The 15,543-nt window shown below is 39.9% G+C and overlaps 1 protein-coding gene across 2 annotated transcripts in view; it reads left to right on the top strand.

Moving 5' to 3' along the window:
• Positions 1 to 15,543, top strand: part of adgb (androglobin) — a 36,986-nt gene that overhangs the window by 11,649 nt on the left and 9,794 nt on the right. The window contains exons 14-25 of one of the 2 annotated variants that reach the window (XM_077511378.1): positions 2,929 to 2,977; positions 4,875 to 4,965; positions 5,053 to 5,116; positions 5,941 to 6,046; positions 6,650 to 6,788; positions 8,275 to 8,389; positions 9,774 to 9,941; positions 10,031 to 10,169; positions 10,897 to 11,031; positions 12,993 to 13,086; positions 14,534 to 14,665; positions 14,770 to 14,923. In XM_077511378.1, coding sequence (XP_077367504.1) covers positions 2,929 to 2,977; positions 4,875 to 4,965; positions 5,053 to 5,116; positions 5,941 to 6,046; positions 6,650 to 6,788; positions 8,275 to 8,389; positions 9,774 to 9,941; positions 10,031 to 10,169; positions 10,897 to 11,031; positions 12,993 to 13,086; positions 14,534 to 14,665; positions 14,770 to 14,923 — 1,386 coding nt within the window. The remainder of the gene's footprint in view (positions 1 to 2,928; positions 2,978 to 4,874; positions 4,966 to 5,052; positions 5,117 to 5,940; positions 6,047 to 6,649; positions 6,789 to 8,274; positions 8,390 to 9,773; positions 9,942 to 10,030; positions 10,170 to 10,896; positions 11,032 to 12,992; positions 13,087 to 14,533; positions 14,666 to 14,769; positions 14,924 to 15,543) is intronic. The other variant, XM_077511379.1, reaches the window with a different exon arrangement.

Here is a 15,543-nt window from a genome sequence, read left to right as displayed (position 1 = left end):
CACATCTGTTGTCCCCCAGCCAGGCCACTAGTGACCAGGGGCACATCTGCAACAAAGAGAGAGCCAGCAATAGATGGGAGATGAGACCGATGGGTTTACAACAACAACAACAGCGGTGGCGGCAGCGGAGCGAAACCGACAAAGATTGCGCGGAATAAGGAGGGCAGCGCTTTGGCTAATGAAAAAGAGAGCGAATGAAAAATAGGGAAAAGCAGCCGAGCTAGAAACTGAGATGTGGAAATAGAATCTCTGGCGGTCGCGGCCGGTCGTAATGGCAAGAGGTGGCGTATCGTACAGATGGAGAGGAAAAAAAAAAAAGAAAAGCAGTGCAATTAGAGGGTGAGCCATCAGTGTCTATGTCTCCTGAGGGTGTGTGGTGGTGGTGGGGTTATTATTACACATCACTCTCAGCATACAGAGAATAGTTTAGATGAATCGCACTCTTGTGTAACTGGGACCAGTTATAGCGAGGTTACACCAGGGCAGCATGGGCACAAGCTGTCGATTAGTGTGTGCCACCACTGCGCATGGCGGATCGTGAATCTGCTGTAGTCGATGTGAGAAGGCGTTTTTGATGCTTTGACCCCTCCCTCTGTTTCTATCAACTCTTGCCAAAAGAATCAACATCTGCGCTGAGCCCCCCCGCCAGGATTAAAAAAGAAGAGATGGTGGTGTCACATGATGCTCCTAATACCCCCAATGGTTCTTTTTCCTCCCTGTTTAATGTGCTTTAAAGAATTAGGCCCCTTATGCAAGCACGCCGCCTTAACCTCGACTATTCTCGGAATGTGGTTAATCACCGAAGGTCTTCTGTGCTGTTCCATTTACTAGACGGGCCTTCGAGGTCCAGTACAAATAGGTAAAGATTTGATTTTGCTCTATTTCTTTCATTCAAGAAATGGAAAACATCAGTGGAGCAGAGGAAAATAGAACATATAGAGAAAGTCACTCGGGGAGAAGAGACTTAACTCTGCTGGCTTCGTCAAATAAAGCTCCAGGAAGTCTGGGATTAAAGAAATAGTCTTTCTTCCAGTTTTCGGTCCAGGACTGTGATTTGGTCACAAAAAATAGCTTTCTAATCAGGAGGCAGCAGATTAAAAACTCAGGAGTCGTGCATGGGAGATCTGTCACGGAAGACCAGCAGGCTGTGAGTGGATAGGACAAACTATTTGTTTTCATTTATGCACTGATACCTCGAAGGTATAATACCACCAATTAAAATGGTTTATTTTAAGTTTTAATATCATGTCCCTGTCAACATACTATTTCTTGTCTTGCTGAAATTATTCAGAGTTTTCATGTGAATGAGCGCTAGGACAATAGCTGCACCTGCTTTCTTTACCATGGCATTGCCTAATTTGTGCTACTACCACAGAGACAATAGAAACATTTTTAGTCATGGAGATGCTTTAAAGTGTCTCCTGATGTTCACACAGCTTGCGTCATGGGTGGAGAAACTTGATTTGGAGGAAAAATTGTAAAAAAAAAAAAAAAAAAAAAAAAAAATTGGTTGTGGATTGTCTCACATGATAGGTAGGTTCTATGCATCTGTTTGCATTGTAGAAAGGAATGCTGGGTGAAGACAGTCTGCTATGCTCGTCATATGCTTGCTTTGAGCATTATGATTTATATTACATTAGTGGCTGCTTTCATTTCATACTTGTGATATTGAATTTTACATAGAAGCATGTGCTGGAGAGGTTAAGTGTGCCTCCTAATCATGAGGCTTCATTTCTGTGTAAGTCCCCCCCCCCCCCCTGCTTATTCAAATAAGGAGTGACTCACGCAAACACACAAGCGCGCGCACACGTTATGAGTCATCAGTCTTGCCCAGGAAGCTTGCGTTGTCGTCAAGAGCTGAATAATCTGTTGGACTTCCACTAGGATTGCCACTCTGTACTTTTGAAGAGGAACATTTCAGATGAAGTGTTGTGGAAATTTAATGGATGCATACCATCCCCTACGCTTGAATGTGGCTTTTTCACACAACCATGTTGCCCTTTCCCATGCCGAAGTGCCTTGAGATGAGTTTTTATTTCATTCCGTGACATGCTAGTTGTATCTGAAATCATCTTTCCTCATTGGAATGAATGGAAATGCCATTATTCCGTTCCAGCCTCCCCCAAAGAGGACAAAAAGAAAGTGTGTGTTTTAGATGAGGTTATATATAACTCTATATTGTGCTTTATAAAAAACAAATAAACACCTTATTCTAAAGTTAAGGGTCATTATCAAGCTTCTGCAGAGCTTGCTGATGAGATATCTAACTATCAATGTGAACTATTAGCATGTCCATGGCGTTGTTATATATTAGCATTAAGCTAGTGTGCGATTTTTATTTTTTTTACGTTTGATTTGACAGTAAACACTCTGGGACTGCCATTAAACATCTTGAAGATATTTTTTTGATGAATTTGTTCATTGTTAAGCCAAAAGAAGACAAATGACAACTTGTATCTTCATAAACTCTTGTGTTCGGTTCTCTTGTATCCCAAGGCGCCAATTACTCAACAATTTCTCAGCTTGCTCAGACACAATATGATGGAATTTGCTAATGACTAATTAGGAAAATTGAATTATTTGTCGGGCAAATGAACATGAAATCAGAGCAGTTGAGTAATCCACCCCCCGAACAGAATTAACATGCCAAACAACAACATAATAACTCCTCATCTGTTAGTGACAGTCAGAGTAAATTAGCAGCACTATTCCCTGGTGGTGTTGTCGAGCAGCAGCAGGGGAGGAGCAGCCCTTGTCATATTAAACCCTGTCTCCTGTCCTGTGGTGATCAGTGGGGACGGCGTACCACCACAGCTGTCACAGAGTCACCAGAGGAGTCTGAGGCGGGTCTCTGGGGTGTGCTTCTGGATGCTTTTACAACTCAACTGCTCACTCCTTCTCGCTCTCTCTCGCTTTCTGTCCCTTCAGGTTCCCGCAGAGGACAAGAAGAAGGACGATGACGCCGTTGAAGCCATTGGTAAACGTTGCTGCTTTGCAATTAAAAGTGAATGATTGACACGATGTAAACGCAAGAATTCCTTTCCTGAAGTCAAGTTTTGGGGATTAATGGGAAGGAATCTTTACATTTTATTCTAATTTCATTTGAAAGGTTTCCATACGCTACACATGACAGATTTATGGAATGAGCCTCACGTTAAACACAATTTGTTTTGGGATACAATGCAAATATCCATCCATCATCTACCGCTTATCCGGGGTCGGGTCGCGGGGGCAGCAGCTTTAGCAGGGAAGCCCAGACTTCCCTCTCTCCAAACACTTCAATCAGCTCCTCCGGCGGGATCCCAAGGCGTTCCCAGGCCAGCCGAGAGACATAGTCTCTCCAGCGTGTCCTGGGTCGCCCCCGGGGTCTCCCGCCGGTGGGACATGCCCGGAACACCTCCCCAGGGAGACGTCCAGGAGGCGTCCGAACCAGATGCCCGAGCCACCAATGCAAATGTCAGCAGTTCAAAATCTGGCCATCAGAACTCATTTATTACCTGTACATGAAAAGTTTTATAAACCATTGTTGGCATTCTAGGAAGTAATAAGTAGAAGAACAACACTTTACTTTTGATAAGTGACTTCATTTGTCACAATTTATCAACACTATTGCCTAGAATTCAAGAGCATCTTTTTATACTCGGAATGGGGGTATAAAGTAAAACTGGAAATTTTCTAGGTAGTACCAGAGTTGTAACAATATATTTGATGTTCAAACACAAACTACAAAATTATCACAATGACATAATTAATAATTGTATTCTGACTTCCCATTATTGTACTAATAATTACAAAATCACCAATTTAATTTCTCACAAACTTCCAATAAATTGACTTTGTTTGAACTCTACTTCCTCTAACATCCTATTTACTGTATTTGTATTTGCAATACACTGACCATGAATTTGGTACCTAACAGATTAATTTATAGGCAGAATGCTGAATAGTGGCGCAGATAATCGGTCCGGCCGTAATCAGTCTATCCTCAATTCTGTTTTTTTTTTCTTCCGAGCAGTCCGCACTCATGAACTGTCCCATTTTTAGGAGTTAAAATTGACGTTGTACCAGGTCGATTAAATCAAATAGCCATTATTTAATTACGCCAGTCTGTCTAGGAAAATGACACTCACCCTATTTTACTGTAACTATTTTACTGTAATTCTCCCTGTCTGGCAAATATGCATTTTGAATTTTTGGGTTCCACAAATATTTTTTTCCCCAGGACAACAATCACCTACTTTTCCATCTTCCTCTGCACGCCTCCTTTAGTTGGCCAAGACACTTGCAACGAGACTGCGCTGAAATGATGCCTTTAGACAGCCGGCCAGTTTTCACTGCCCTCGTTCAGTTGCTTAGTAACACCTGCAGCTTTAGTGAACGGACAACCATTCCTCAGCATCAGAGACTCTGCTGCCCGTGTGTTGTATGTGCGTGTGTCTCATTGGATCAGGTGTGTGTCTTGTGTCCATATGTCTGTATGACTTGGACTCCAGATTCCTTGAGTTAAAGTGGGAGTTGGTGAGTGGGAGTAAGGATGCCATTAGGCGGGAGTTGGGCCAATTCCGGTCACTGTTTAAGATAATGATTTGACGATAACTCACTTTGAGTCTCTAAAGGGAAGGCATTTTGTTTTCACAAGATATGTGGCATTTAAATCATACTCAGCTTGAAGGGCCCTTCATAGCTGCTTTGCCCAAGCAGCGACTTTTGTGAGGTTCCTATTGTATCTGTAGGCCATATGTAAGGGTTATTGTGCTATTTTTTAAAACATCTAATTGCAATGTGCCAGAACCCCATGCTTCATAAATAGTGACAATAATAAATAATGACATAAAAATGAATTTAATCCCTTTGGTTTTTGTCCAACCTTACAGATCCACCTAAGAGTGTAAAAAAGGAACCCATAGTCAAACCTGTACTACCCGAGGCTTGGGTGGAATTGGAGGACTTTCCTAAATGTTTTTGGTAACATACACACGCACATCCATAACCAAAAAAAAAAAAAAAAAAACACGTTAATGGCACCTTTTGAAAAAGTGTTTTTCTCCCTAGTCGCTTGTTGGTGTTCCATAACCCAGAAACTTACCAACACCATGCCCAGAAGTCTCTTCTCAAGGTACATGCGTTTTTTTGAGTTGGGAATGATTATGATGATGGCTTGAGGTGATTGCATACGTGTGGAGACCGCGGAGGGGGAATGCAATGCCTTGCTCTTAGGCACCTATTCCTACCCAGGAAGCTGTCAAGTACCTCTCCAACAATTCCAATCACACTGCCCAAGTCCATTTTGTATGCTGATTGTCCTCATTTGGGTGTCAGTAAATAAGTGGGGGACATATTCGCTTAACCATCATAGGACCCACATTCATTTAGCATTCATAATCACATCTATGGACAATTTGGAATCTTCCAAAGTATTTTGATTAAGACTTAATGGCAAATTGCCTTCCAAACTTTTTGATCCCTGGTGCCATGCAAGTAAAGCTAGTATTCAAATTCAGACTAGCACGAGTTCTCGATTGCCTACCCCTGAGCAAGGCCATATTTTTTGGTGTCATAAATAGACTCTCAAGATGTCTGTTTGTCTGTGGAGGAGTGTTTGCATAACTGCTTGGATAGGGACGGGTCTGCTTGTCATTCCAAACACGTCCGCATCAACCCCTCCCACCTCCCTTGTCGTCTCCTTTATCACCGTTGTTGCTGCCCCTCTCCTTGTATTTTTGCTTTGTCTTGTCTATCTCGTCTGACTTGCTCCACACTCCTACCCTTCTTCAGGCCCTCTCTTCCATTAAGCCAAGCCTCTATCAGTTGATCCATCATCCCCTCCTTGTGGCTTGCAGTGCTTCTATTTTCTCCTTCTTGTCTGCCTTCCTACTGATAAGTTGCCCCGTGTGTGTGTGTGTGTGTGTGTGTGTGTGTGCGCGTGTGTGTATCTCCCAGTGTTCATATGCGCGAGGGACTTACTACTTGTGCGTGGACAGCCTGCATCCTTCCCAGATCCTCATCAGTTTCTCTGGCCTGCTTCGCTGGGGAGAACTAGACCGTAGTAAGCAGTCACGTGCATTTATCCCACATATAAATGTGTTTTAAAGGTCATAACCTTCAATTGTGTATATACAGGTACAGTCATGCCTTGAGATACGAGTAACTTGACTCGTTATTCGGAACACGTTTTTTTTTTTTTTTGCTTTGATAAGTGCTGTATGGTGACAGTAAATTACATTTACTGACACGCTCAGCTTAATTTTACTGTTGACCACATATAGCTTAGCCTTTCAGTTTGCTAGCTAATTAGCATCTATGCTGTGGTTCTATATCCCTCTCATATAACACAAACAGTCACACACATGTTCAATGACAATATAACAATACAGTCATATTCTTTACCCTCTGTGAAGAACCATTGACATTAGTGTCATACTGATGAGTAGCGATGAATGTAAACATCTGTTTGCCTCTGGGCTGTAACTGATTACAGTAATGGCATTTTAATTAATTTCATTAGAAAAAAGATGGTGAGTATCAGACAAGTAATGAATGAGTCATATCTCAAGGCACCGCTGTATTAGTCAATATGTGCGGCAAGTGAATGTAAGTGATTATGCTCTGCATATTTGTATGTCGATTACATTCTTTTCTGCCCTCTTAGCCAATAAAATTTCAGCACCTCGCTGCCCCGCCCTTCTCCAGGCCGCCCCGTTCCACTGGAAGAGCAGACAGTGTCAGCCGCCCATCGTCACCATCGAGACCAACTGCTCCAAAGCCACCGTACTTGACCTACCTGCAGGGTAAGGACACATTCTGTGTTCACACTCTCCACCTGGGACCATCTTGTGAAGAAGACACGCAAAAAAACTCAAGTATTGAGGTCATGAGCAACTCTTGCAACCTCAAAACTCAAGCATTTTCATACTTGTGTTTTCTTAAAGGTTAGCTGGAGTCTATCACCTTTGATTTTAGGCAGGCAATCCCAAACAAATAACCAATCACACCTATGGACAATGCAGTATTCAATGAACCTAACATGCATGCACAGTATCCACACAAACCACAATCCTCCTCTAAGCATCACGCTTGCACATAATCACGAATTAGCTCAGCATTATGACACAATGCTGCTAAATTTAGGTCGTTCATTTCAAATGGTGTGATCCTGTTACTTGAATGTATGCCTTTTCTTTACAGATTACGATGGAGAGCTTTTCATAGAAAAGAAAAAGAGAAAATACTTAAGCTCTTATTCGTTCAAACATAGATGAATGGCTGCATACTGTCAATGATGCAAGTAGTAGCAAAAGGCTTTAGTCGTGTGTATTTAATGGGCACTGCCTTGACCAATAGCAGAAGGTCTGGTTTATGGAGCCAGGTGCTGCGCTCACATTTAGTGTATATATAGTCTCTTTTATTAGGTCCATCTGCCCATAGCACACTGCTTGCTTATTTTGTTCATTCAAACCAGCTCATTTGTATGTGCTTCACTATGTTCTAATTAGTTTGTCATTTGTTATTCAGACATGCTGTCCTGCCTTGATCATTTACTTGAAAAACAATGCTCTCCTTTGTCACCTCCCTGTCTCTTTCAATTGCGCCTTTTTCCTGTCTTTTCATCCGTCGATAGTCTTTCCCTTTATCTGTCATAATCTCAATTTTGTGTGCCGTCTGTTCTATACTGCGCCTGCTGGTGCTCATCCGCCGAGTTAGTATGCGATCGCTGAATTATGTAAAGCTAATGGAGCCGTGGAAATGGAGTTCCACTTTTCCTCAGGACTGACCAGACTGTGAACTCAGCTTAGTGCTTCGGAGAACATGCCAGTCTGCTTCCTTGACTGGGGCACGCTCCGTGTCGCTTACATGCATGTTTCAAATCGCTGTGCAATCTCCAAAGTGGAACATGGTTCGTTTTGTGAAGCTTCCAAGTTTTAATTTCCACATCATTTTCCCCCATGAGGAAATAATCACAATCATAAAACATTTGTTCAGCGAGAATTAGGAACAAGTTTGTAGGCAAGCTTCTCTGGGAATCTCCATGGTAGTCATTAGCCATTACCCATTCAGCTTCATGCTGTGTACATTAGGATCCCCTTGGTAAGCTACACTTGTGAATGCTATTAGCGTTGTACTCATCAGCCAGAGCCTTTCACGTGGTACAGAATGTTCTGCTTCATTAGTAGTTAGTGTCACTGTTTGGAAAGCCCGCAAAAGCTGCCGCTGGGTTCACAAAAAAACAGAAAAAAGTAACAAATCACGATTGCATGTTTCCTCTTCCACCTTTAGGCGCCATGTTTTGTCCTTCCACACGTACGCAGAGCTGGGCTACCATGTGCACCTGTGCAGCAAAACACCTTTCTCCTTCGGGGAGGAGGATGCCATTATGTCGCTCTGTACCAAGGTGAATCACGCAAGCTCATTTTCATTTCCTTCCCTCTTCTTGTATCCCTGCAACAACAGATTGGACTACTCTGTCTTTTTCTGCTTGGGAGTTCAGGCATTGTATCAATGAACAATTTATTCGGATATTTTGTAGTGGCAAAGATGCTTAGGGTAAACATAGCCACAAATATGAATGATGAATTAAAGTGATATGTGAAAATCCACAAATTGCAGTATTTGTATTCTGTTACATTACAAAGACTGGTTTTCGGTGATTAAGTGTTATGTGCACCCAAAGGAATAGTTAAGCCTAACTTTTAAGAATGTTTTTTTTGTTTTTTTTTTACATAACAAATTCCCATTTACTTATTTTTAAAGATAATTTTAACACAAACCTATCAAATAAACCTTATATGAATCATATTCATTAGTCTAATAACACCCACTTATTTGAAATGCATAATCCTCAGGTTTATGTATATAGTATTAAAGTATAATTACTTTTTTATTTTTACATTTTTGGGACGTATTCAGTTCATTCCTCCCCCCAAAGATGTAAAAAAACAAAAAAAAAACAAAAAAAAAACAAAAAACAAATGGAATTTCAAATAAATAAATACTCAAATACTCTCATTATTAAATCAGAGTAATTATACTTTATTAATATTAAATACACAAGCCTGAGGATTATGCATTTCAAATAGGCTTTATTAGACTAATTAGACTAATTAATATGTATGATACGGTTTATTTGGTAGGTTTATGTTAAAATTATCTAAAAATGAAAAAAAAAGTAAATGGGAATTTTTAATGTTAAAATAGTCTTTTTATTCCTTCTTACTCATAATACTAATTGATTTGCCCTTCACAAAACTACATGATAAAAATAACCCACAGTTAAATGAAATACACTCATACTATGAATACTGTTGACGTCAGCGTTGAAAAGATGTTTGACTAACCTCAACCAGTACCATTCTTTTAATGGGAAGAGAATAACAGCTACAGTCATCACAGAGAAAGTGAAATGCTTTCATCAAAATATAACAAGAATTAAAAATTATATCACAGGTTTTTTTTTTCTATTTTATTTATTTTTATTCCCCCCGTCTTAGCCTGATTGAGACAGTGCAGTCCGGCTGTTGTTTGAAAGTGGCTCTGGATCACCCAGCTTCAAAACACATTTAAGAAATGAATACGGAATGTACTTGGTTGTTTAATTTCACACTTTTTGAGTGAGTAGGCATCCCAGAGACAACACTGTTTGTATACAAGCAAGTCACATTTCCATGATATGCTCTCATTCAATGAGTTTTGTCCACAGTCTAGCTCTGTGTGATTATATGTTGCACTTTGAGTACAGAATAACTACTCTGTAATGTTTTATTCCTTTCTTTTCATAGGAAAGTCTTCGTTTCAGTGAGAAAGCAAAGGCTATCATGCGTGCTCTGTCCAAAGTGGTAGCTTCCTTTCATGACCACCGGCATGGCCAAAAGCCTCAAATAAGACACAATCTGGAGGAAGCTTGCAGTCCCAAACAAACCCCACTGGAAAATTGGCACGTTCGAAAGGTTAGCTTGTATCTCCTTTTTCTTTAAATACGATACTACTATTAATATAAATACTCTCCTGTCGTATGTGTGTGTGGTTGGGCCCTCAGGTGTTCAGCGTGGCTGTCTATCATATGCTGTGTGATGCCCTGGGCAGGGAAATGACCCCGCAGGAGCGCTTTGCTGTACTGGCCCTCACTGCTGACCCTTCACTGCTGGCTAGGACACGCAGACCGCACTACCCTGCATGTAACATGTCATTTCTGTGTGGTCGTGTGTTCATTTTACGATATTATGTAATCAGAACAAAAAGCCCAATTTCGTCATTTTAGGCACCAAACATTTATTTACTCAAGTAGGGATTTATTAGTCCTTGACTGGCATCAATTTGTTTATTAATATAATCCAATGAAAAGTAATTTTTTTGGTGATTTTTCTTTTTTAAGAACAAAGCCATCATCCAGTCGTTAATTAGAGAAGAGGCTTTTATTGTCGATTTTTTTTTTTTTAAATATTTAATGCTAGAGTATCACTGCCAATTGAAAAAGATGAAACTACAATTACTGTATTTTTTTTTCCTTTCATTTTTTTTTTTTGGGAGAAAAATTGTTAAAAAAAAAAAAAAAGTACTGGCATGCAGTATTTTATCATCGCTGTTCAGAAACAAATACTCAAAATTTTGTGAGTTTTATTTGATCTTTTTCCACTTAGAAATTCAGATGAAATGACTTATTATTAAATTATTAATAAATATTAATATATAAAGAAATATTATTAAATATTGAAATTTGTATCAGTGTAGTGAGTATTTTGGTAAATATTTGTGATTTTATATATATATATATATATATATATATATATATATATATATATATTATTCAATATGGTCCTGAAAATACTGTATTAACTGTTGCAGTCAGCGTACTCAAAGCATTCATTTTCTTCTCTTTATCCTTGCATTGCCATTCCCTAAAAGTGCGTCAGGAGTCAAAGCTTCCAGAATCATGGATTGACAGGCAGCCAACAGAGGACGAGGTCAAGGCAGCGACTGTCCTGCAGGCTGCGTTCAAGGGACTCTTGGTGCGAGTGGTTCGCAAATCCTCCAAAGCTGGTAAATTCACACTTGAATTTAAATATCAAGGTCCTTTTCAAATATGTTTTTTTTTTCTTTCAATTATTATTTTAAAAGGGGGCAGTTACCCCGATGTGTTTTAGCTGTGCACGTTCTCATTAGGAATGCTGAACAGGCAGCAGTGCAGCAGCACATCTGTCTTCATGAGGAGAGTCCAATGCACTGTCCAAACACATAAAAGCATGCACTGGGCACCGTCTGCTTCCTCTGGTCACAGTTTGATCTAGCCCCATGGCATGTATTGAGCCTCAGAGGTTGAAACTGCCACTCTTTATAATACATTCTGACAGACCACGGGTCGCCACTGTGTTAATACATACGCATAAGACGACAGAGACGCGCACGCCACACATCCCTGCAGTCGTTCTGGCTGGGATGAAGGATATGGCTATATTTCCCTTTGATATCCCATATAGTGTATCATTTTACTGTCAAGGTAAATGTGCAGAATTCAGAGGAAATACTGAAGGTGTCACTTTTCATCTTTATAGCCCAAGGTCTGAAACTGTGGCACAACGCGTGGTAATGTCACTTGCTGAAAAAAAATGCACATGAGTCGGGCACTCGAAACCACATTCAAAGCTTGTATGCATGAATCAGGACCATGTTATTGAGGTTTGGTTGGATTTTTCCCAGCCTATCCCAGCAGAATAAATTAAAAATGTCAAGTGAAACAATTTTTGGGTCAGGTTTAAATATAATAATTTTAAAATAACATTTTAACATTCTTAACTGTAATTTCTTAACTTATTTAAATCCAGTTACGTACAGTTGCTAAAGGGGAAGTCACCCCCCAAATTTTGTTTAGAATAATATGTTCATAGGGCGGCCATTTTACCACTTGGTGTCGACTGAAAATACCATGACAGTTGCTCAGGGCTAAGATAACCAATAAAACGGGTGAGCCGCGATTGGTCGTTACCTGAGCCCTGAGCAACTGTGATGTCATTTTCAAACGATAGCAAGTGACAAAATGGCTGTCCCCTGAGATGGATAAAAAGAGGTGGGTTTTGCTGCTTAAGTCATATTCCACAAATGGAATATTAAACAGAATACTGTGTTTAGACTAGTGTGGCTGCACACAACAGTTGTATAATGAAGAATTTTTTGGGGTTGTGTTCCCCTTTCAATACCGGTCAGTCGTATGTAACTTTACCCTTTTATTTACATTTCTAATTGAGTAAATATTTAAGTACTGTACATAATTTTACAATGGCAAAAAAGAATATATGTATTGTTTTGTGGTACATACTTCAAGAGCCAAGTTTTTTTTTAATTAATTTAATTTTTTTAGGTTATACTTGGTGAAAAAAATTGAGTGACTGAAAATGCAATAATTAAATTACTACATTATTTTAATTTGATTACATTTACATTAGATTTTAATGCAGGTTTTTTTTTTTTTTTTTTTTTTTTTTTTTTACAGTGTATTAATTAGTCAAACATGCAGTTGTAAGCCTGTAGCATAAATTGAAAAGAAGCAATCATTTTCTGCAGCAGAACAACTTTCTCTGTTGACATCCATGCTTATCCCTCCCACCCCCCATTTTATTTTTTTCACTGCACTCGCTCTTTCCGTCCCTCTCTTGCCTCCCTCAGGTGATAAATATAGTAGGTCTTCATCTCTCAGTGGCCTGCTTTGGCCCCAATGTATCACTTTCAGAGAGGAGGCCATTTGAAAAAGGCAGACCGCGTGCTCATTAGTGCAGCAAAACAATATGACACCTGTGCATGTGCAACACTCATAGACACAATTCCAACTGTGTTACATGGAGATACAGTAGGAATATGCCGCTATTCCCCTCACTGGGCGAGGCAAAATAGGCTTTCCGCTTGAAAGTAGGTCACCCCCAATAAATGTTTCATGTATTGGCAATGTGCATTGTCTTTCATCTTTAATCGTACTTTGCCTGTGTTGATGCGCTACTCGTGTCATGCAGGCACCAAGGAGAGCAGCCGTACGTCTGCAGTGCTTTCGGACATGTGGTCAAAGGTGGAATGTGACTTTGACAAACATGCAGCCTCCCTGCTACGGTAAATGAAGCTTACACTTTTTTTTTTCTTTTTTTTTTTTTCCCTTCCCAGCCTTTTACATCTTAGTCACAGACTTTATGCCATCAAACCAGCAGTGAGACTATTAGAATGGTGCAGCCCTGCTCTGTCCAATATGTGCTATATATTTGATATCCTTTCATCCTTTTGAGCTTCTCTGCTCTGCCACACGCCCGGAATTGGCTCCCTCTCCTGGTTGTGGCGGCCAGGCGGGGAGCATTTTCCACATTGTGTTCCATCTTTTTTCCCAGCGGTACCATCTGCTGTTTATCCTTACGTCGTTCCAACGAGCTCGCAGCGTCTGCCGTATGACCCACCGCCTGGGGAAGTATGTTTGTGCATGAGCGTTAAGGGCCTGCTTCATCCTCGTATGGTGGATGTGGACATTGTGCGCTTCAACTTTTACGATTATAGTGGAATCTCCAAGTTGGAACATAATCCATTTTGTTGATTTGTTCATATTGCAGGGCATTTTGCCCCCATAGGGACTAAGAACAGTAATGTTTTTCGGAGTCATGCTGTTTCCCATCAACTAGACAGCCAATAATAATTCATTCATTCGGGTGGTAGGTTAGGCTGCAGCCTTTCTCAGCTGACTCAGCTGAGGCGGGACGCCCCATACATACATTTCCAATCACTTTTACACCTTGTCAATGAAGATTGTAATGCAGACTTGCCACTTTCTAGTCTACCTTGCTGTCTCAATAATATTATAGTTTTACAATTACATTGCTGGAGTCGAACGGAATTGTCGCATCTCCAAACCTTCACTTTTAAGTAGAGATGGGCAGTATCGGTGCCGATACCAGCCTTATTTTAAGGTGTCCTGTGGCCGTTTTAAGATCAGGAATTTGAAATTAGAAAATAGAAAATTGTCTATTAATTTCATGCCATTTTAAGGAAATAATGCTATACGTACTATTCACATTGCATCGTCATAGGGAGGAAGCAATTTTCAACACAGATTGGTCAATAATTTGTGCCAATAACGCACCCAAATGTGGACTGACCAGTAGTATAAATTTGCGAAAAAATATGAAATTGACCATATTTGGAAATTTGGAGGTGTACACTTCAATGGCGATATATCAATGTTAATAATTTTACTGTAATTATTACTGTGTAAACCCAGCCTTAACTTTAAATGTTGAAGGTATAATGCGGAATTTAAATATGTTGTGCCTCATATACCAAGTGTAAAAGGGATTGAATTGCCAGGACAGCTTTTTATAAAGTCCATTTCAGTCCATGTTGTGCCTCATATACCAAGTGTAAAAGGGATTGAATTGCCAGGACAGCTTTTTATAAAGTCCATTTCAGTCCATGGTGTACCGCACCTCTCATCCAAAGTCAGTCGGGATAGGCTCGAGCTCCACTAGGTGAGCATAATGACAAGCACTTGCAGAAAATGTGTTTCCCTGCTGCACAGGTACATGTTTGAGCTCAATGACAGGGAAACCACAATCTACCCATGTCAGCTGGATGAATGGACCAAAGTCGTCTTCACAGACTATTCCGTCAACCTCCCGGACAAAGCCAACTCCTGGATCTTGATCTTTAGGTTGGACACGATTGTCATCTTGACTGTTCTTTATCCAACTCTGAGTCAACATGATGTCTTTTAAATGTAATTGCTTATTTTCTCCATTGTGTATGTGTGTGAAGAGAGGTGTTCTTTTTCACTAAGGAGACACTGCTGTTGCCAAAGGTCTACAGTCCTGTCCCTTACTCTCGGCTGCACGTCATCAATAACGACACGGGAGAAGAGCTGAGCAAGCTCATCACAAGAGTCCCGCCCCTGGTTTATCAACCCAATGAGGTTTGCTCATTACTACCAACTGTATATCTCAAACTTACCTTGTCAATCCACACGTTGGTATTATTATTATTATTATTAAAATTATTATTATTATTATTGTTTTTACAAATTATTGAGGAATCTAAAGTGTTGAAAATGGTTTGCACTATTTGGAGATGTAATGTTAATGGCTGAACAAACATCAATTTTTGCACGCATTTCAGCACTATGTTCTACTGCTGATAAAAAAAAAATAATAATAAAAAAAAAAATTGAAAAAGGTAGAATCAAACTTTTTTTTTTTTTTTCCCCTTAATGAAAGAGGAAAGCCTAGTCTTTGATTTGGTATCTAAATTTGATGTCTAAATAAGTGATGAATGCAATATTCTGTGGATTTTGAAAAATAAGTGAAAATGCTCTAAAATGGTTGTCAGTCAAGGGGTTGTTTTCTGAAAATACCTGTCGTTGGAGGGGTTTAAAGTTTATAGTACATTTTTGGTTCAGCCAAATATCCTTAACATTTTATTAATTTGTATTATGCATTTGCCATGCACTCAGTAAACCAAATTTTCAGGTGTATTAATTTTACCTCAACTGTTGCACTAACGTAGATTCATACAACTCATTCTGACTTTCAAATT

Source organism: Festucalex cinctus, chromosome 21, assembly GCF_051991245.1.
Source record: "Festucalex cinctus isolate MCC-2025b chromosome 21, RoL_Fcin_1.0, whole genome shotgun sequence".
Classification (NCBI taxonomy): Eukaryota; Metazoa; Chordata; class Actinopteri; order Syngnathiformes; family Syngnathidae; genus Festucalex; species Festucalex cinctus.
This window is presented reverse-complemented; position numbering and strand designations above follow the sequence as displayed.